Below are 21,774 nucleotides of genomic sequence, written 5' to 3'. Positions count from 1 at the left end.
ATTCCACATGTTTATGTTATTCCTATATATCTGATTTCACTTCCTGCTCTAATAGTTCTAGTTCCTCCATTTTGTTACCCAGGCTCCTGGCATTGCTGTATAAACATCTTAATTGTTGCTGCTTAGCTTCACTGACATTCCTTATCCAATTGGGTACATTCAATCTATTGCCAGTATTGCTTACCTGACTGGTAGCTTCATTGGTATTGGCACTGTTTTTCCTTTTAATGTCCATTCTCCTACCCACTGCTGTTCCTTTATCCATTGTTTTATCCTTTCTTGATTTTCCTCCTTTTCAATGTTAAAATCAGCTGTGGAAATTACATGAGCATACCCCAACCATCTCCCCTGAGTTTCTAGTTTAAAGCTCTTTTAAATCAGTTTTGCCACATCCATCCCAGAAGTCTATTGCCCTCACTACTCAGGTGAAGTCCACCCCATGAGAACTGTCCTCTGTCCATGAATGCCTCCCAATGGTCAAACATCCCAAAGCCCTCCTTATATTACCACTGCCTGAGCCATCTGTTGATCATTATAATTTTGTCTCATCTTCATTCTCCTCTAGGGACAAGTAGAATCTCACTGAAGATAACCTGAGCCTCTATTTCTTAAGCATCTTCCCCAGCCTGGCATAATCTCCCTTGATATGTTCCAGCAAGAATCTAGCTGTATCATTTGTTCCCACATGAAGGACAATCAGTGGATCCTCTCCTGCTTCCATTAGGATCCTCTTCAGCCTTAGATCCACATCCCATATCTTATCTCTCGGCAGACAGCACACCTTTCTATTCTCTGGATCAGCTCTGGTGACAGGCCTGGGTCTTGGGACTCCCTACTAAGAAAACGATCACGTAGACCTGCATTTTCCTGGTGATGGAGTGATTCTCCAGCCTTCCTCCTGTTCTTTTTGGTGCAAGTCCTCTTGTCTTTTATTCTCCCTTACAATCTTCTGCAAGTCATCTTGTATCCTCCTGGGGCTCTGAACTCTGGGTATCTCCATTGACTCTTCCCCTCTTCTTATAGGACTAGCCACTCTTCTCTTCTTCCTTGACCTCCCACTTTCAGTTACTGCCTGCCATGCCCCTTTTTCATTCACCAACTCAGCAAATCTGTTTCTGAGCTCTATTTCTTCTTCATTAGCTGGTCTTTTCCTTTACCTGGTTCTTGTAGGCAATGCTTCCTCTGGCCACTTTTCTCACCCAGCAATCTCTCCTCACAGGTCTTCAGTCCAGCTTGCATCTGCAAGTCTTGACATTTCCCTTCAGCCTCCTCTTGCCTTCCCTCCATCTGCTCGAATCCCCTTCAAAACTCAACCATAGTTTCCACCTGCATCTCCAAACTTCAGATCTTCTCTTCCATCAGCTCTATCAGGCGGCACTTCATACAAAGAAAGTTCTTTTCAGGTATCCGCTCCAGGATCGCGTTCATCCTGCAGCTTCCACATCCAGTCGTCTTCATTGTCTCTTCCATTGCTTCGGTGACTACCACTGCTGCCTCTGTATCTGTCACAGCCTTCCCACCTAATATCCTGCCAATCTGACTGGGGGGAAAGGGGGAGGGAGTGGTGTCACCTTCCTCTGCAGCATGGGACACAGGTCACTTGCAAGTTTAAAACTAGTGTAAATGGTGGCTTCTATGTAACTTGAAGTCTTTAAATAATAATTTGAGGACTTAAGTAATTCAGCCAGAGGTTAGGGGTCTATTAGAGAAATGGGCGGGTGAGGTTCTGTGGCCTGCAACGTGCAGGAGGTCAGACTAGATTATCATGATGGTCCCTTCTGACCTTAAAGTCTAGGATTACCCCCCACACCCCCACCCATGTGGGCAGCACTATATCGACGGGAGAAGCTACTATTTCTCAGGGACGTGGATTAATTATACCGATGGGAGAAACTTTCCAGTCAACACAGTAGCATCTTCACTAAAGTGCTATAGCGGTGCAGCTGAGCCGCTGTAGCACTGTAGCCAAGCCCTTACTGAGGAAGCATCTTAAGAAGTGGGGTGTTGTCATGAAAAACTGGATGCGCCTCATTCCTGTGAAGCCAGCCAGCTCTGCAACAGAACTTTTTTTGGGGGAAAAACTACTTTATTAAACAGGAAAGGTAACTACTACTAAGCGCAGACCAAGAGTTGCTTTTATGATTTTGTCTTGTATTGTGTGTTATACGGGAGTGGAGATTTAAGGTAAAACTTGTAAATTGGGATACACTGCTTCTTTTGGGGCAGAGGACCTGGCATTTCTGTGATTAACTAGTGTCATGGGCTGGATACCACAGGGGAACACTTCAGACTGTGGGACTCAGATGCACCAAACCTGCAAGGCAAAGACAAGGCTAGTATAGCCCAGAGGAGAGTACCTGAGTTGCTGAAAGACTGGTAGCGTTAAGGAGCTGATACCCAGCTAGTCACAGACAAGACACCATCATTGCAGAGGCAGGGTGACTCTCAGTCTCAGGTGCCCAGAGAACCATCAGTCCATCTAACAACTGTCTGATAGTAACAACTCTTGTCCACTACCAACCTAGGCTGGATTTGAACTACTGATCTAAAGTCTCATAGATTCTAAAGCCAGAAGGGACCTCTGTGATCCTCTAGTTTGAACTTCTGTATAACAAAGAACTTCCCCAAAATAATTCCCAGAATCTCTCTCTTAGAAAAACATCCCATCTTGATTTAAAAATGGTCAGTGATGGAAAATCCACCACAACTCTTGCTAAATTGTTCCAATGGTTAATTACTATCACCATTAAAAAGGTATACCTTATTTCCAGTCTGAATTTGTCTAGCTTCAGCTTCCAGCCACTGGATTGTGTTATACCTGTGACGTTGCACCCCATAAGACTTTATAGAAATATGCTTATGAACGTATATATGACATAACTGGAATATGTTTTATGCTACATATGCCATGTAACATGTATGTAAAGGATATGATCTACTGAATATATTCATCCTATTTGTATGCATGTGTCATTGTTGTATTCGAAGTTATGAATATTGGCTGTGTACTTTTTTGATTTTAAATAGCCTTAGTAAGGCATTTGGTCAGCTTCTTTAGAAAGGAATTTGCAAGTTAAGTGCCCAATCAAGAAGCACTTAACAGACAATGGATCTTGGAAGGCTCCAATTCACATCAGAAGTCTACATGAGGACGTTCAAGGTAGCATGTGAACCATGGCTGCTATCTGTAAATTCTGAGTCATACGTGGACATGTGACTTGCCCATGTGACTCCAAAACTCCATCTTGTAGCTGGAATTCTACACGGGGGGGGGGGAGAGAGGGGTCTCCACCCACAAGAGAAAGTCTATTTAAGCCCGTGGGAGACCCCTCCACTTGGTTTTCAGCTGGCTCAAGAGATCACCTCTCCATCCCCAGGGATGCCTGAAAGAAACTGGAACAAAGGACAGTAACTACAGAGGGTGTGAGTGATTGCTAGACCCAGAGTAGAAGGAGATTAGTCTGTAAAAGGAAGCTTACTGGAACTCCACTGAGGGTGAGGTTTTATCTGTATTCAGTTTTCTTACTGTATTAGATATAGACTTACGTGTTCTGTTTTATTTTGCTTGGTAATTCACTTTGTTCTGTCCGTTATGACTTGGAACCACTTAAATCCTACTTTCTGTATTTAATGAAATCACTTTTTTCTTACAAATTAACCCAGATTATGCATTAATACCGGGGTGGGGGGGGAACAGCTGTGCGTATCTTTCTGTCAGTGTTACAGAGGGCGAACAATTTATGAGTTTACCCTGTATAAGCTTTATACAGAGTAAAATGGATTTATTTGGGGTTTGGACCCCATTGGGAGTTGGGCATCTGAGTGTTAAAGACAGGAACGCTTCTTAAGCTGCTTTCAGTTTAAGCCTACAGCTGTTAGGGGGACGTGGTTCAGACCTGGTCTGGGATTGCAGCAGGCTAGCGGGTCTGGCTCAAACCAGGCAGGGCACTGAAGTCCCAAGCTGCCAGGGCAAGAAAGCAAGGGCAGAAGTAGTCTTGGCACATCAGTTGGCAGCCCCCAGGGGCTGTGATCCAACCCATCACAATACCTCTCTCTGTTAGGCTGAAGAGCCCATTATTAAATATTTGCTCCACATATAGGTACTTATAGACTGTAATCAAGTCTGCAAGATTAAAGACTATCTCACTTGCAGTCCCTGAATTACCTAGCCTTCAGGGGACTTATTTCCACAGTATTACTAGATTTAATTAGTGACTAATGAGAACTGTTTCTTCCCATCCACAAAGGTAAGGACAGCAACACTATGTACTTCATTAGACAGACACACAGACAAACTTGGGGCTTTTCAAAAACATTCATTGCGACACTTTACTTGCACAGATAGCGGATTCAAAATTCATTAAAAAGAAAGTGCTATTAATTGAAACAATCTGCTCCTTTCCAAACCTCCTCCCTCACCACACCCTTCCAGACTGACACTCCTGACCACTGGAAATCTGCCAGAGCAGCTATTCCATCTGAAAACAATAGATTTTTATTCATTTATGGATTATATGGTAATAGGATTTCTCAAATTGAGTTACTGCACATCATGCTGTTGGCCTAGCTGGTGTGACAGCACAATAATTAAAGCAATACACAACTTACATTTTCAAAGGGGAAAGAAATCCTTATGGAATTGCAAGTTATTTATCCAACAATTGTTAATAATGACCATCTGCTATCAGACAATAGGTGTCAAATCCACTTTTTGGCAGCTCAGCTTCCTACCAAGAGAAGATAATCAGCTGCATATTTCTTGCTCCTAAATCCTCAGGGATAATTACTATATTTTTTGCCAGCTTGGGTTAAGAAAAGATAGCAGCCCAATCATTCACTGTTTACTCAGAAAACGATACCCGCTGATGTCAACAGGACTTTTAACTGAGTAAATTACGCCCAAAAAATCCTCTAAATCCAAAATTAAAAAAAAAAAAAAAACAAACAAAGTGGTCTGGAGCATGTGTGCTCTGAAACCTGAATGTTAAACACCAAAACAGATTTACCAGAAAGATCCTTAAAGTTGTTTTATATGTACATATAAATACATTACCTCCTGCGTGGAATTTACATCTAAGGAATTTTAAATCTGTATTTTTAATTAGCATAGTTATACAGTATATTGACTTCTGAGATGGTTTTTAAGCTTACCTGCCAATTTTCTTTTATAGGCTCAAGACTGCCAGTCAGTAGCCTTGGAAGACGAACTACTAAATCCCGGGTCTGTAATTTAAAAATGGGAAAGATTACTGTTACTGAAACCACAACTGTTAGAAATCCATCCATGTAAATCAGATACATATTTTACATTCACAAATGTTTTGTTGGATTTTTACACACATGCTCCTGAATTTCAGTTCTAGTCTGAGGAAATTAATTCTTTCATTTGAAAATTCATTATGATATCTCCAGCACCAGGATTAGAGATTCTGAAGAGAAAGGAAAAAATACGAGGAAAAGGTACCAATAAATAGCTGGAGTCAAATTTCACCATTCGGAAAAAGATGGGATTGAAAGGTATGGCAAAACAGCAGGAAGATGGGATTAAAACAGGCCTACCGACAAAGGCATTTTGAACTCCATATCCTTTGACAGTTCTTAAGAGTTGTTCTTTTGTTAAGATAGCCAATCAGTTTTGAGACATTAAGGTTCTGGTAGCTGTATGGACTTTATCTCCTGGTACACTTTTTATTTCTCCACCATGGTCTCCTAAAGACTTTTAGCAGCATATCCTCTTTCTATGCTATTATCATGAGACTGAAATAAGAATTTAACCACCAATCAGAGACACGTGTGACACATATCATCATGGTTTTGTACTATTTGGATTTTCTTCCCCTTCCCACCACTCTCAAGGCTCTATTCCAGTTATCTTTCTAGCCAAAGAGCAGAGGACACCCTTTGGAGGCTGATAATTAAGGAGTAGCTGTTGAATGAAGTAATTAACTCAACTCCTACACGCTTCAGAAGACTGAATGGACTGCTAATGCCTTAAAGACCATAAAGCAAGGAACCATGCATCTAATCTGATCTCCTGTGCAACCATGCAGAGTACATCCAATAGGTTTCTGGGCTAAGTACAGTGTTACGAGTTTATGCTAGTATGGTATTTGTATACTATATGATGTACTTGAGGCCCTCATTATATTGCAGCGTTTAGAAAATGATGAAGTCAGTTGTCTTTCTTGTTTTATTTATTATTTTAGCAGTAGGATCGATCCTCAGATGCTGCATCAGATGATAAAGCTGTATACACATTTGACACTGTTCACAGATGTACTGCCTTCAGAGGCAGTATTCTGGGATCCTTAGTGTTAAAGATTCATGCTACCTACCTGGGGGAGTTAAAGTCATATCTTTCGGCAACAGCATGAGAGTGACAATCAATAACCTTGCACGTACACTATAAGTATTTTGAGGTTATCTGTGGGCACCTATATTTCAAGTCTAGCCTACTTTCACTAACAAAATACATAAGTATGTAGGGGTATATTATTTACCTTTTGCACACTTAGTCCAAGTTCTTTTTGGAAGAAACCCAATCTATTATCCAATCTTTCCACTGAAAGAGACAGTAAAAACGGAGCTCTCGAGACCATCCGTGCAACTGCTTCCTTACCAAATTTTTTTGATTTTAGGTAAGCCACTCTAGGAAAGAGCAAGGAAATCAGTGATGAACATTTATTGCCTCAATTTATTCATCTAGTTGCTCAAATTCCTCAGTGATATCTTACATGCTTTACAGATGTTTTAATATTAACATACAACCCTGCCAGAAATAATTAGGGGGGGAAAATCTGCAGTTGTTATAAAAACAAAATACCATCCCTTCCAATTAACTACAAGCAAAATACGAGAGAGCAGAATGTCAATACTGAAGACAGATTTTAATTCTTTCCAGCTGTACTTAAAATACAGGTTAAAATAGTTATCTGCTTAAGTAGCAGCCTGTCTCACCGATTAAGAACGCACTAATGCACATCAGGGTACGTGGCTATGACAATATACATTGCCTTCTGCTTATTTTAATGAAATACATTTTCATTGCTTTGGTCAAACTTAAGAAGGACCTCAATACCATTCTCCCTTGCACAGTCCTATTATGCCAATATCACAGAAGTAGAAATACCATACGTTGCCATGTATGGTGAAACCTTCCACAAAAAAGTAAATTAAACACTTTTAGATCCATAGAAGTTATTTTTGTTATAACAGATCTCTACTTTTGGTCACTTCCCCCAAGATTTAGTTATAAAACATCTGGTTGCCAGGACACAGAAAGAGTTTATCTACAGCCTTCAAAGTGGAGCAATGGGGGCAAAAAACCTAACTGGCTTCAAGACTGAGCTTGATATATTTATGGAGTGGATGGTATGATGAGACTGCCTACAATGGCATGTAGCTGACCTGCAACTGCTAGTAGCAAATATCTCCATCATCTGGTGATGGGACACTAGATGGGGAGGGCTCTGCGTTACTACAGATAATTCTTTGCCAGCTGTCTTGCTGGGGGGTCTTGCCCACATGCTCAAAAAGATCGAACTGATCGCCATATTTGGGGTAGGGAAGGAATTTTCCCTATGACCAGATTGGCAAAGACCCTGGGGCGGGGGGGGGGGGGGAAGAGGGGGCTTTCACCTTCTTCTGCAGCATTGCCAATCTGACTTGAGTGGTGTCACCTTCTTCTGCAGCATGGGACACGGGTCACTTGCAGGTTTAAACTAGTTTAAATGGTGGAGTCTCTGTAACTTGAAGTTTTTAAATCATTATTTGAAAACTTCAGTAACTCAGCCAGAGGTTAGGGGGTCTATTATAGGAGTGAGTAGTTGAGGTTCTGTGGCCTGCAATGTGCAGGAGGTCAGACTAGATCATCATCATGATGATCCCTTCTGACCTTAAAGTCTATGAGTAACATTTTTATGTTTAAGAGAGGTTTATTTCCCCTCTGTCTCCTGAAATTAGTGAAAATGGAGTTCTATTTAAAATACTATATGTAGGGCCCTACAAAATTCACAGTCCATTTCGGTCAATTTCACAGTTTTAGATGTTTACATCTGAAATTTCAGGGTGGTGTAACCCTGGGGGTCCCAACCCAAGTAACAAAGTGAAATTGACCTTATTCTTGTCAGTTTGTTTCCAGTATGGTTCTAAAAAGAAACAATTTTCCTGTCACAATTTTGCTCTGCTGCACTTCTTCCACTCAAATTTGCTAGATACTGTACTCTATTCCTTGCAATGAAACCTAGAATTCTGCAGAAACAGATGGCAGAGGTGTTCATTTTCAGAGGAAGTCTCCTATTTACCCCTAATGAATGGATTGTTCAAGACCCGTTTAAATATATCATATACTCAGAATTGCCAATCCCAAACATTCTAAAAAAAAACCACAATATGGTTTTTAAAATTTCACAATGTAAGTCAAAGGATTGTGGAGTGCTTTTTCTTTGCTTTCTCTTTGGTGAGTCATTAGGTTTTATGGTTTCAAGCTTTTCTACAAAACCATGAGAGCCAGAAACTTACTTTAAACAAAAAAAAAAAATTAAAAAAGTACAGCTGACATTTTCATGTGGTCACCTGACACTAAGAGCTGGGACTTTTAAGGCAGACACGAACAAGACTCACGATAATCCTGTGAGAATTGGCAACCCTGTCAGATCAGCAGTTGTATAAAGCATGTTAAAGATTCAAGTCACCATTAACAGTATTTCAAAATAAACATATATGGTGCAGCTGCACTACAGACACTGATTTGCAACTGTCAGAATTGTTATGAATTATGGAATGTTTTTACTTTTACAGTGTTTATCTCAAGTCATAAATGCCAAATCTATTGAAACTTTTGTTTTGTTTCCTGGCAACATGGGATCCATAACAATAAAACATTCCAGAGAGTGATGTAACCAATATTGTGTCCATCTGTATTTAGGGCCTGGTCTACACTGCGAGTTTATGTCGAATTTAGCAGCGTTAAATCAAATTAACCCTGCACCCGTCCACACAACGAAGCCATTTTTGTCGACATAAAGGGATTAGCGCAGAAATCGACATCGCCGTTTCGAATTAGGGTTAGTGTGGACGCAATTCGACGGTATTGGCCTCCGGGAACTATCCCACAGTGTACCATTGTGACCACTCTGGACAGCACTCTGAACTCGGATGCACTGGCCAGGTATACAGGAAAAGCCCCGGGAACTTTTGAATCTCATTTCCTGTTTGGCCAGGCGAGCTCATCAGCACAGGTGACCTTGCAATCCCAGAATCAAAAAAGAGCTCCAGCATGGACCAAACGGGAGGTACTGGATCTGATCACTGTATGGGGAGATGAATCTGTGCTATCAGAACTACATTCCAAAAGACGAAATGCCAAAACATTTTTAAAAAAAATCTCCAAGGCCACGATGGACAGAGGCTACAGCAGGGACGCAACACAGTGCCGCATGAAACTTAAGGAGCTCAGACAAGCATACCAGAAAACCAAAGAATCAAATGGATGCTCCAGGAGAGAGCCCCAGACATACTGCTTCTACACTGAGCTGCATGCAATTCTAAGGGGGGCCGCCCCTACTACCTCACCCCTGTCCGTGGACTCCGATGATGGGGTACTCTCCACCATGCCTGAGGATTTTGCAGATGGGGAAGATGAGGAGGAGGAGGACGAGCTTGAGGAGAGCACACAGCACCCCGTTCTCCCTGACAGCCAGGATCTCTTTATCACCCTAACTGAAATACCCTCCCAACCCAACCAAGCCAGAGAAGGGACCTCTGGTGAGTGTACCTTTTTAAATATAATACATGTTTTAAAAGCAAATGGTTTTTAATGATTAATTTGCCCTGAGGACTTGGGATGCATTTGTGGCCAGTACAGCTACTGGAAAAGTCTGTGAATGTGTCTGGGGATGGAGTGGAAGTCCTCCAGGGACATCTCCATGAAGCTCTCCTGGAGATACTCTAAAAGCCTTTGCAGAAGATTTCTGGGGAGAGCAGCCTTATTCCGTCCTCCATGGTAGGACACTTTACCACGCCATGCTAGTAGAAAGTAATCTGGTATCATTGCATGACAAAGCCTGGCAGCGTATGGTGTTTGCTGTCATTCAAGCAACATCCGTTCTTTATCTCTCTGTGTTATCCTCAGGAGAGTGATATCGTTCATGGTAACCTGGTTGAAATAGGGGAATTTAATTCAGGGGACATTCAGAGGTGCCCATTCCTACTGGGCTGTTTGCCTGTGCCTGAAAAGAAATCCCCCCCAGTTAGCCAAGGGGGGGGGGGAGGGGCCACTGGCACTGAGCTGTTCGCGTTTGGCTAGCAGGGATCTTTCCTGATACCAGCCACACGGTGGGGGGGGAGGGGTAAAGCAATCATCCCAGAGAATTGGATGCCAGGGGGGGATTAGTTTGGTTTCTGCTGCTGCACATTAACACGAAAACTATAGCACTAAATGGCCAATTCAATGGGCTTTGCTTGGTATGGGAAAGGAGGGGCACTGCTGTTATGAAGGTTGCAGAAGTCGAAAGACTAAGGCTTACCATAGCCGCCTACAAGCCGAATTCTCTTGCCTGGTACTGCGTGTGTGACCTCTAACACCAAAGCCGCAGGCACTCAATATAAGATGCAAAATGCAACCTTGTACCGAAATCACACGTGTTATGTAATGTGAATGGTGTTGTTCGCTGTGAAAGAGTATAGCCATTGTTCTGTAAAATGTATCTTTTTAAATACTTCACTCCCTTTTTTTCCTCCCACAGCTGCAAATGTTTCAAGCCTCCCTTCTCCATCCCAAAGGCTATCTCAGATAAGGCGGCAAAAAAAACGCACGTGCGATGAAATGTTCTCTGAGCTCATGCAGTCGTCCGGCACTGAGAGCTCAGCAGAATGTGTGGAGGGACACAGTAACACAATACAGGAAAGCGGCCAATGAACGTGAGGACAGGAGGGATGATTGAGATGAGAGGTGGCGGCAGAAAGATCAGAGGAGGCAGGATGCAACACTGGGGCTACTGCGGGATCAAACAGACATGCTCCGGTGTCTGGTGGAGGTTCAGGAACGGCAGCAGGATCACAGACTGCCGCTGCAGCCCGTTTAACCATCCTCCCTCCTCCCCAGGTTCCAGAGCCTCCTCACCCAGATGCCCAAGAACATGGGGGGTTGGGGGGGGGAGGAGGGAGGCTCTGGGCTCCCAACCACTCCACCCCAGTAAACAGCCCAAGCAACAGAAGGCTGTCATTCAACAAAGTTTTGAAGTGGCCTTCTCCCCTCCTCCCACACCCCACCCGGGTTACCTTGTGAGTTATCTCCCTATTTTTATAATCAATTAATAAAGAATACATGGTTTTTAAACTATAGTGATTTTATTTCCTTTGCAAGCAAGCTGTGATCGAAGGGGGGAGGGCGGGTGGCTTACAGGGAATTTAGAGGCAACCAAGGGAGTGGGTTTTCATCAAGGAGAAAAACAACTTTTACACCATAGCCTGGCCAGTCATGAAACTGGTTTTCAAAGCTTCTCGGATGTGCAGCGCTTCCTGCTGTGCTCTTCTAATCGCCCTGGTGTCTGGCTGTGCATATTCAGCGGCCAGGGGATTTGCCTCAACCTCCCACCCCACCATAAATGTCTCCCCCTTACTCTCACAGAGATTGTGGAGCACACAGCAAGCAGCAATAACAATGGGAATACTGGTTTCGCTGAGGTCTGAGCAAGTCAGTACACTGCGCCAGCGACCCTTTAAACATCCAAATGCACATTCTACCACCATTCTGCACTTGCTCAGCCTATAGTTGAACAGCTCCTTACTACTGTCCAGGGTGCCTGTGTACGGCTTCATGAGCCAGGGCATTAAGGGGTAGGCTGGGTCCCCAAGGATAACTATAGGCATTTCAACATCCCCAACAGTTATTTTTCTGGTCTGGGAAGTAAATCCCTTCCTGCAGCCATCTAAACAGACCAGAGTTCCTGAAGACGCGAGCGTCATGAACCTTTCCCGGCCATCCCACGTTGATGTTGGTGAAACGTCCTTTGTGATCCACCAGTGCTTGCAGCACCATTGAAAAGTACCCCTTGCGGTTTATATACTGGCTGCCCTGGTGGTCCGGGGCCAAGATAGGGATACGGGTTCCGTCTGTAACCCCACCACAGTTAGGGAATCCCATTGCAGCAAAGCCATCTAGTATGACCTGCACATTTCCCTGACTCACTAGCTTTGATAGCAGCAGCTCAATGACTGCGTTGGCTACTTGCATCACAGCAACCCCCACAGTAGATTTGCCCACTCCAAATTGATTACCAACTGACCGGTAGCTGTCTGGCGTTGCAAGCTTCCACAGGGCTATCGCCACTCGCTTCTCAACCGTGAGGGCTGCTCTCATCTTGGTATTCATGCGCTTCAGGGCAGGGGAAAGCAAGTCACAAAGTTCCATGAAAGTGCCCTTACACATGCGAAAGTTTCGGAGCCACTGAGAATCGTCCCAGACCTGCAACACTGTGCCGTCCCACTAGTCTGTGCTTGTTTCCCAGGCCCAGAATCGGCGTTCCACTGCATGAACCTGCCCCATTAGCACCATGATCCCTGCATTGCCAGGGCCCGTCCTTTGAGAGAAGTCTGTGTCCATGTCCTCATCACTCTCGTCACTGCACTGACTGCACCTACTCGCCCGGTTTTGCTTTGGCAGGTTCTGGTGCTGCATATACTGCTGGCTAATGCACGTGGTGTTAAATGTGCTCCTAATTGCCAAAGTGATCTGAGCGGGCTCCATGCTTGCCATGGTATGGCATCTACACAGAAAAAAGGCGTGGAACGATTGTCTGCCGTTGCTCTGACGGAGTGAGGGGTGACTGACGACATGGCTTACAGCACCCCGTTCTCCCGACAGCCAGGATCTTTTTATCACCCTGACTGAAATACCCTCCCAACCCAACCAAGCCAGAGAAGGGACCTCTGATCAACAAAGGGGGTGGCTTTACATCAAGGAGAAACAAAAACAACTGTCACACAGAATGGCCCCCTCAAGGATTGAACTCAAAACCCTGGGTTTAGCAGGCCAATGCTCAACCCACTAAGCTATCTCTTCCTCTGGTATTTCAGGCAGGACTGAATCTCCATTATAGTTTTCAAGGTGCCCGACAGACCTCACCAAAACGATTGTCGGCCGTTGATTTCACGGAGGGAAGGAGGAGCAAATGAATACAAAACAAATCTGGTCTATTTCTTGTTTTGATCCACTCCATCTATCTTTTACATCTTTGGCTGGCAGCAGACGGTGCAGTAGGATTGCAAGCCATCCACATCTCCTGGCTGCTCGGCAGAAGATGGTGCAATAGGACTGCTAGCCATCCTCATTTCCTGCCTGCCCGGCAAAAGATGGTGCAATAGGACTGCCTGCAGGACTAAAGAGAATGACATTGTTGAGTCACTCCTAATTTATTCCCTGCGCCCATGTCTGCCCAGGCGCTCCTGACCGACCTTACCGAGGCAGCCAGGAGCACCTCGGACACAACGGGGATGGTTTTCAGGCCTATTGCACCGTCTGCTGCCACAAGGCAATGGGTTACTACTGCTGTGTAGCAATGCAGTACCGCATCTGCCAGCACCCAGGAGACATACGGTGACAGTGAGCTGAGCGGGCTCCATGCTTGCCGTGGTATGGCATCCGCACAGGTAACTCAGGAAAAAAGGCACGAAACAATTGTCTGCCATTGCTTTCACAGAGGGAGGGAGGGCCTGACGACATGTACCCAGAACCACCCGCGACAATGTTTTTTGCCCCATCAGGCATTGGGATCTCAACCCAGAATTCCAATGGGCAACGGAGACTGCGGGAACTGTGGGATAGCTACCCACAGTGCAACGCTCCAGAAGTCGACGCTAGCCTTGGTACTGTGGAAGCACTCTGCCGAGTTAATGCACTTAATGGAATTAGAGCATTTTGTGTGGGGACACACACAATCGACTATATAAAAACGATTTCTAAAAACCGACTTCTATAAATTTGACCTAATTTCATAGTGTAGACATACCCTGAGAAACGAGCACTGTCTGGTTGGATCACGTCGTAATGAAGGCATGGGATAATAAGCAGTGGCTGCAGAACTTTCAAATGCACAAGGCCTCATTCCTGGATCTGTGTGCAGACCTTGCCCCAGCCTTCCAGCGCAGAGAGACCAAAATGAGAGGTGCATTGACAGTGGAGAAATGAGTGGCGATCGCACTGTGGAAACTTGCAACACCAGATTGCTACTAATCAGTCAGTAATCAATTTGGAGTTGAGAAATCTACCACCGGGGCCATTGTCATGCAAATGTGCAGGGCTATTAATAGAGCCCTGCATGGATACAAAAATGTGTATCCGCATCTGATCTGCGATCTGCAAAAATTGTCCATGGATATCTGCATCCGCAGATTTGCAGAGCTCTACTTACCATGGCTGGGCTGAGGCTCCAAGATACCCCCACGCTGGAGCCCAGTCGACAGAGGCATATGGGAGTCACAGACCCTCCACCTGCCCTCAGCCGGGCAGGTACACAACCAGGGGCTGCTCTAAGCCCTCCCCCCAACTACAGGCAGGTGGAGGGTCCACCGCAGCTCCACACAGCAGCCAGCCCAGCTCTTACTGTGGCCAGGCTGCAGCTCCAAGCCGCCCCCACCCCAGACGGAGCCAGGTCAGGGAGAGTTGCACTGCGGGAAGCCTGGGTGTCTCCACCTGCCCTGGGCAGGGCACCTGGGGGGCAGGGACACGGGCTGGGTGCTGCTTGAGCCCTCCACCCAGGGAGGGTGGAGGGATCCAGGCTCCCCAGAGCTGCCAGCACAGCTTTCCCCAACCCAGCTCTGGCCAGAGGCAGCTCGTAAATTGCAATTCTGCTACGTTTAGCTATATCAGTCTAGAGAATTGAGTAAGCCATCTTAGCAGGTGGGCATGACATACAAATCAGGCTCCTGGAAAAGAATGCGAGTAGCCCAAACCTTTCCAGCTTCTTCATTTGTTTTCTGTCCTCTGCTAGTCAGACTCGCTCCCACAAAACAGCCAGGTAGAAGAATTTTGTTGTGACTTAACTGCAGTTTCTCATTCTCAGAGTAATTTCAAGCACATGTTCCCACCTACCTAAATGTCACAGTTGTAGGGTTCCCAGTCTAATAAATTTTTTTGAATTTTTATTCTACCTTTCTGAGCAGTGGCAGACTTAGACTGTAGGATTCCAACTCCCGGGGCCTGCACACCTAGCCCCCACAATCCCAATTCCCCTCCTTAGTCTAGACTGACTCTGGCAACAGCAGCCTGCTGCACAAACCCAGTTATAACTGCATCTCTCTGCAACCTGTTTAGAAAGCTGCACTTCCTCGCTGCCTTATTTCCTGGTTCATGTAGAGGTGGCAGACATCAGCAGGTGTCAATCCCACAAACAGGTGGGGCGGCAGAAGGAAATCTGAGACGGGAATGGTGGGGGCACAGAAAGGCATGGGACAACCAACAGGTTTGTAGCACAGGTGAGAAGAAATTGGATGGCTATAGATGAGGAGGGAGGCATTTTCTGTGGATTTTCACTTAGAGCCCTGCACACCAAGCACCAGCCCCACATTTGAGATTTTAAAGCATTTACATGTTAGACCTAACAAAATCCCACTGTAATATTTACCTATTTTATAGATGGGTAAATTGAGGTAGAAGGGATTGGATTTATGTGATTATAGTTAGCAGGCATAGGATTAATAGGTCATGGGCATGTTTCATGAAAGACCTACCTTGTCTCTAGCGCCTCCATGTCTACAGCAAGAATGTATGGATTTTGGGTCAGGAATGGACCCAGCTGATTATCTTCTACACCCACATCCTTAAGAAACAAAAGTCTTTTTCTTATATCTTTTTCAAAATCCAGTCTCAGTAGGAGTTGGCCTGCATTTGGACGTTTTTCCACTTTGGACAAATCAACTCCTACAGCAAATAAATCACAGACACTACTTTAGTTGAATACTTAGTTAAATGAATTATGAGGAAGAGATTCATAAGAAACATAAGTACATGCTGCACTGCATGTATGAAGTCTTGAATACAACTTTTGTGCATATAGCCAAAATATTTTGATTACTCAAGATATAGTAGTCACAATAGCTTGTATATTCAGGAGAGAACTGAGATAAAACAAGCTCTAAATTCTTTCTAACCCAAATTTTAGTAGCAAAATTCAGACAGTTTAGTTTATTCTTTGCAATACTGAAACCTGCTGTCTTTTTCTTCAATCAGAGAAGTTAAGCACAGTAAGATGCATTTCACACCATATTCTGAACTGTGCAATGTGCAGGGATCTCATTTTGTTTGCTCAGAGGTATGTGGAGGTGGGTATCTCCCAACTCTTTCTTATATGGGCACAGTAAATGAGGGGAAAATTTTATTGCAAAGTGTCTTTGGTTACCAACACAAATAGCAATCATTATTAGACTGTTAGCCAAAGGCAATTCTAATACAAAACCCACTTGCCCCAACAATCCAGCAATTCACTTCTTTTCTCTGGGCTTTATTCCACACTAGAGTGTATAACTTTTGGCCTGTGCTACTGTGTCATGCACTAACTGGCCTGTATGGACCCTGCTGCCACACACAAAGTTCCCTAGCATGCTCTGATGTAGTCCCATTTCAAACAGTACTACGTGAATACACACTAGAGAAATTTTAGTTCATGGCAGCAGGGCCTACACAGACCATTAGCACATGGCACATTAGTGAGGACTAAAATCTACAACTGTCTGGTACAGTGTAGACATCTCCCCTCCCACAAGTCATTTTTGTATTCCATGCATTTCTTGCACTTGAAGACGGTTGGAGGGAAAGGGAAGGAAAAGATCACCTTGACTTCAGGCATCCTTTTTTTTCAATTTAAGGTATTTTTCGAGAGAGCCAGGATATTCCCCATTTCTCCCGCCCTGCCTCTTAATTTTTCTCACTTCTAGGGCCCTGCATGATGGTAACTTTCCTTCCTACCCAGAAGAAAAAAGTTGCAGCTTCTCCACAGCCAGTTAACATTTCTTCAGTGAGCCCAGAGGGATGTAGGCTGCTAGAGTACAGCAAGGTGTTCCTTACCTCCAGGTGCTGCAGGTGATGCCCTCTCAGTGCTCCTAGCTAGATCAACAGCTGAGGAACACAGAGTCTGTCCCAAACATACAAACATTGCTGGTAAACCACATAAACAGACTCTACTTGTGTTCACTTGTCCTGCATCTCTCCCCTCTATCTTGGATTGTGCGTTGCTACACTTATAAAATTATGATTTGCAAGTTTACTGCTAAATCAGTAAGATCAAAATATAAACTAAGGAATACCCAACACACCAAGCACAAATATTCTGCCTAAACATCATTACACTTACCCAAAAGCACTAATTTGCTCAGAGTTTCTGAACGATCAACATAATCTTGAAGTGTGAAAGAACCAAGGGGAAGGGGTGGCTCAGCTACAATCTGCACAGCTTCTTCTTCAGAGATCTCCTCCAAAGCAGATGAAGGTGGTGTATCTTCCCAAACTAGAAGCCATTAATAAGAGAAGTGTTAACAGATTTTCTTGACAAACTGTTAGAATTTCCAGTACCTTCCCAATCTGTCTCAAGAACTAGAAATTAAAGTATTTTCAGAATATGATTTTACTTATGTTGTTGCTTTCACTTGTTTATGGCATTTCTTCTGTGAGGCAACTATGATTACCAGGAAACATAATTAGCTGTAATGTGACAAAATCAAAGGACCGTTTCTTTCCCTAGCTCAGCCAGGACTTCCTGCTAATCCTGCAAAAGCTTTTTTGAATGCTTAACTTTAAGCATCCAAGTGGTAATATCATGTGCTTAAAACGAAGCATGTGTGTAAGTGTTAGCAGGACTGGGACTTTACAGTGCAACTTGGGCAAGTCACTCAATCTTTGCTTCAGTTTCCCCATCAAATATATATAATATCAGATCCCTAGCTGGTGAAGCACAATTAATAGCTGGAATGTATGTTAAGGTCCTTGGATTGATGCTGCTGTAGCAATATCTCCAAAAAGCTTCCTAATAGTGAGATCTATTGAATTACGTAGTAGTCACTCAAGGGAAGCGGTAAAAGCCACATCAATTGAGACATTTAAATTTATAAAGGCCTGGAGAATATTAGCACATCTCTTTGCAACAGCCCTGTAAGGTAGAGAACTACTGCTATCACTGTTTAACAGATTAGGAATTTAGATACAGAAATAATAACTTACCCAAGACTGAACACAAAGTCTATAGCAGACCTCAGAACTGAAACTATACATCCTGATTCCCAGTCTAATGCCTTAACCACAAGACAATCCTCCTCACTTCTGGCTGATTTTTTAAAACCTACTCGTTACAGTAATTTGAGGTCTGTCTTGAAACAGGTTAGAAAAACACTTTTCTCTTTTTTCCATTTTGTACACTTGACAGTGTATTTCACATACTCTGTTTCAAAGTTTCTCCAGTTGTGTGGATCTTTCACACAGCAAGAAGGGAGAAACTTCTTTTTTGTTATTTTTTTTAAAGAAAATAAAACTGAAAAACTACAAAACTGGCAGGGACATTCGGGACCAGCAGAATCCCTGAAACTGTATCTTTAAAAAAAAAATCATCCATTTAGTAGATGTGAAATGGATGGTGTCCCTCTAACAAGGTTTTATATGTCAACACTTCAATTTTTCAGTACTGATAGTTTTAGTAGAAACATCCAGCTAGCATGCATAGCCAGTGTGGCTAGACAGAATAAAAGGTAGAGTTATAAGTTATATCATCCATCTGCCACTGTCACTGCAGAATTGTTCCTCATATTTTCTCATACTTTGTAGAGTCTACTTCTAAATGCTCTAAAAGTTGAGATATGGCCTCTAGCAACTCTATTCCACAGTCTAAACAGAGCTCTCGCTGTTATAGAGTTTTAGATGATTTTCCAGCAAAAGTTTCTTTTTTCTCCACTTCATCCTAATATACTGGTCTGCATTTCTGGGACCAATTCAGCCCTGGCATAAACAGACAAAACTCCACGGAAGTTGGAGTACCTCACAGACTGGTTGTAGGGCTTTAATTAATGTCTACAAAACACAAAGTCCTGGTTTATGCTAGAAAAGGTACCTGTTGCTCAAGAATACATATGTGAGTTGCACATTGTATGGGTCACTAAACAGCTTTCTACACTTCCACCTATCTGCACCTCTGATTGCAGAATATCTGTTTTGATGCACTCTGGATGAAAGCCGACTCATCTAAACCAGATTTATACACACTTTGCGCTACAGTCACAGAGGACCCAATCCTTCTCAGTTGTACATGCAACTGCAAGTGTAGGCCAGACAAGTCAACACAGTGTAGGAAAGTCACTTTTTCTAGCATTCCCCTTTTGCAGAAGGAGAAAATGGTTTGTCAAAGGACACAAAAGCAGTCTTTGACAGAACCAGACTAAAACTCAGTTTCCTGGCACTATGCTCATAGCCCACCTCTCGGCTGTGTGGAAGAGAGGCCTGTAAAGCAGTATCTAAAACAGTTTAAATGGATTAGTGTGTTTAAACGACTGTTTTAACACACTGATCGTTTAACATACGTTGTTATGAGTGATATAAAATGGTTAAAACAATCTCCAATACCTTATTTCACAGTTGCAGGTAAATGCTATAAGAAGAATGAAGTATTCTCACACTTAGTACTTCCATAGCAATTTTTCTCCATACATGTTAAAAGCCCTTTTCAGCGGTTGTTTTTTATTATCCTTATTTAGGGGTCAGCGCACAGAGTGGTTCAGTGGCTTGCCTAAGGTCACACAATGAGTTTGTGGCACAATGGAGAAGAGAATTCAGGTCTCCTTACCATCAGTCTGATATTCTGATAAGACGACTAAACTTCTGACTAGATTTAAAAGCAATCAATATGGTTTTGGATCAAATACTTGTCTTATATGACAGAAATCCTATATTAACACTGAGGTTCAAACTGAGTGAAACTTGTAAAGACTGTCCAATGAGTTAACAGCCAAATGTCAAGTTTAAAGCAGGATTTTCAGTACAGAAAAATAGAAGTTCCGACATCATGCTGCCAAAATGAGAATGCTTAGGTGGACACTGGTAAGATAGGCTACACAATAAAACGGCATGAGCCCTCATCACAGAAAAGCAGAGGAAGTATCGACTGAGATGAATGAGTCAAGTGAGACAAGACGTGGGATATGCTGGCTAGAGAGTATATGAACTAGTAGCTGTGGGACATGAGAAATACCTAGAAAAAGGTGGCTTGAGATGCTGAAGGAGGACGTGAAAGTTGGTGTCCGCTTGTTAGATGCACTGGACAAGAATGCTTGGAGACTAAGAGCCAACGACACCGAACTGATGGGACACGGTGGACTTTAAGTTAAATTCAAGTTCTTAAAGTTTCTTACCTTCATATAATGTTTTTGTATCTGAGCTGGGTATTACTTCTGCTTGCTGCTGGTAGTGGTCTACTGGAGAAAGTAAGTTACTTTCTGAAGAAACTATCTGTCCATTACTTAAGTTGGTGGACTGTAAACGGTTCCCTAAAGATACAGATCTGTAGGTCTTCAATCCACGCTGAAGAAAGTGATTATCAGTGCACAGGAAAGATAGAATTGAAAGCTTATGCACCTGCATCCACATTCTGTGAGTTTTTCTCAGTTGCTGAACAGAATTAGCAACACTACTTGTTTTCACTGACAAGTGCCATATGCTTATCTGCCGAGCCCAAAAAGCCATCTTCTACATAAATATGGTTCCCTGCTAAGAAAAAGGAGCACTTAATTATAGGGAGAAAATGGTCAGGAATAAAGTAATGCATCTCACTGTTCACACAAACTAGGTCCAAAGTTTAGGAAGCGGCTTTGTCAAAATTAAAGCAGAAGTAGGTCTGTGCTATCTAATGTCATTCAGCTGCCTTGTGAATTTACAAATGTGATATCCTAGAAAATACATAATTGAACAATAAAAATTATTTTAAAATCTTGAACAGACATTGTTTGCATTAAGTGTGTTAATACTCAATAATCTGTTTATGAAAAAAGAATCAGGGCACCACAATGTCAAATCTCTTCATGGGGCACTGCCAGACTGTCCTTTGGTTCTGTAAAAAGAAAAGGAGTACTTGTGGCACGTTAGAGACTAACAAATTTATTTGAGCATAAGCACATAGCACAGGGAGGTCCTGGTCTACAACTGAAGCTCCTAGGTGTTATACTAATACACATAAATTGATTACAACAGTAACACATTTAGTCTGAAAAAAGAAAAGGAGTACTTGTGGCACCTTAGAGACTAACCAATTTATTTGAGCATAAGCTTTCGTGAGCTACAGATCACTTCATCGGATGCATACTGTGGAAAGTGTAGAAGATCTTTTTATATACACACAAAGCATGAAAAAATACCTCCTCCCACCCCACTCTCCTGCTGGTAATAGCTTATCTAAAGTGATCACTCTCCTTACAATGTGTATGATAATCAAGTTGGGCCATTTCCAGCACAAATCCAGGGTTTAACAAGAACGTCTGGGGGGGAGGAGGGGGGGGAGGAAAAAACAAGGGGAAATAGGTTACCTTGCGTAATGACTTAGCCACTCCCAGTCTCTATTCAAGCCTAAGTTAATTGTATCAAATTTGCAAATGAATTCCAATTCAACAGTTTCTCGCTGGAGTCTGGATTTGAAGTTTTTTTGTTGTAATATCACAACTTTCATGTCTGTAATCGCGTGACCAGAGAGATTGAAGTGTTCTCCGACTGGTTTATGAATGTTATAATTCTTGACATCTAATTTGTGT

General features: G+C 43.2%; 1 protein-coding gene across 6 annotated transcripts in view; it reads right to left on the bottom strand.

Annotated features, from left to right (window-relative positions):
• Nucleotides 1-21,774, bottom strand: part of MTERF3 (mitochondrial transcription termination factor 3) — a 35,321-nt gene that overhangs the window by 11,153 nt on the left and 2,394 nt on the right. For 2 of the 6 annotated variants that reach the window (XM_037892241.1, XM_043539325.1), the window contains exons 2-6: nt 20,386-20,740; nt 17,349-17,501; nt 15,730-15,919; nt 6,501-6,648; nt 5,152-5,223 (exon numbers count right to left, since the gene is read on the bottom strand). In XM_037892241.1, the coding sequence (XP_037748169.1) occupies nt 5,152-5,223; nt 6,501-6,648; nt 15,730-15,919; nt 17,349-17,501; nt 20,386-20,716 (894 nt within the window). In that variant the 5' untranslated portion in view covers nt 20,717-20,740. Of the gene's footprint in view, nt 1-5,151; nt 5,224-6,500; nt 6,649-15,729; nt 15,920-17,348; nt 17,502-20,385; nt 21,565-21,774 lie in introns of those variants that run through there. The other 4 variants (XM_037892242.2, XM_043539326.1, XM_043539324.1 and 1 more) reach the window with 3 other exon arrangements.

Source organism: Chelonia mydas, chromosome 2, assembly GCF_015237465.2.
Source record: "Chelonia mydas isolate rCheMyd1 chromosome 2, rCheMyd1.pri.v2, whole genome shotgun sequence".
NCBI classification, from domain to species: Eukaryota; Metazoa; Chordata; order Testudines; family Cheloniidae; genus Chelonia; species Chelonia mydas.
The sequence above is the reverse complement of the archived record's forward strand: the minus strand, read 5'-3'. Positions and strand labels throughout refer to the sequence as shown.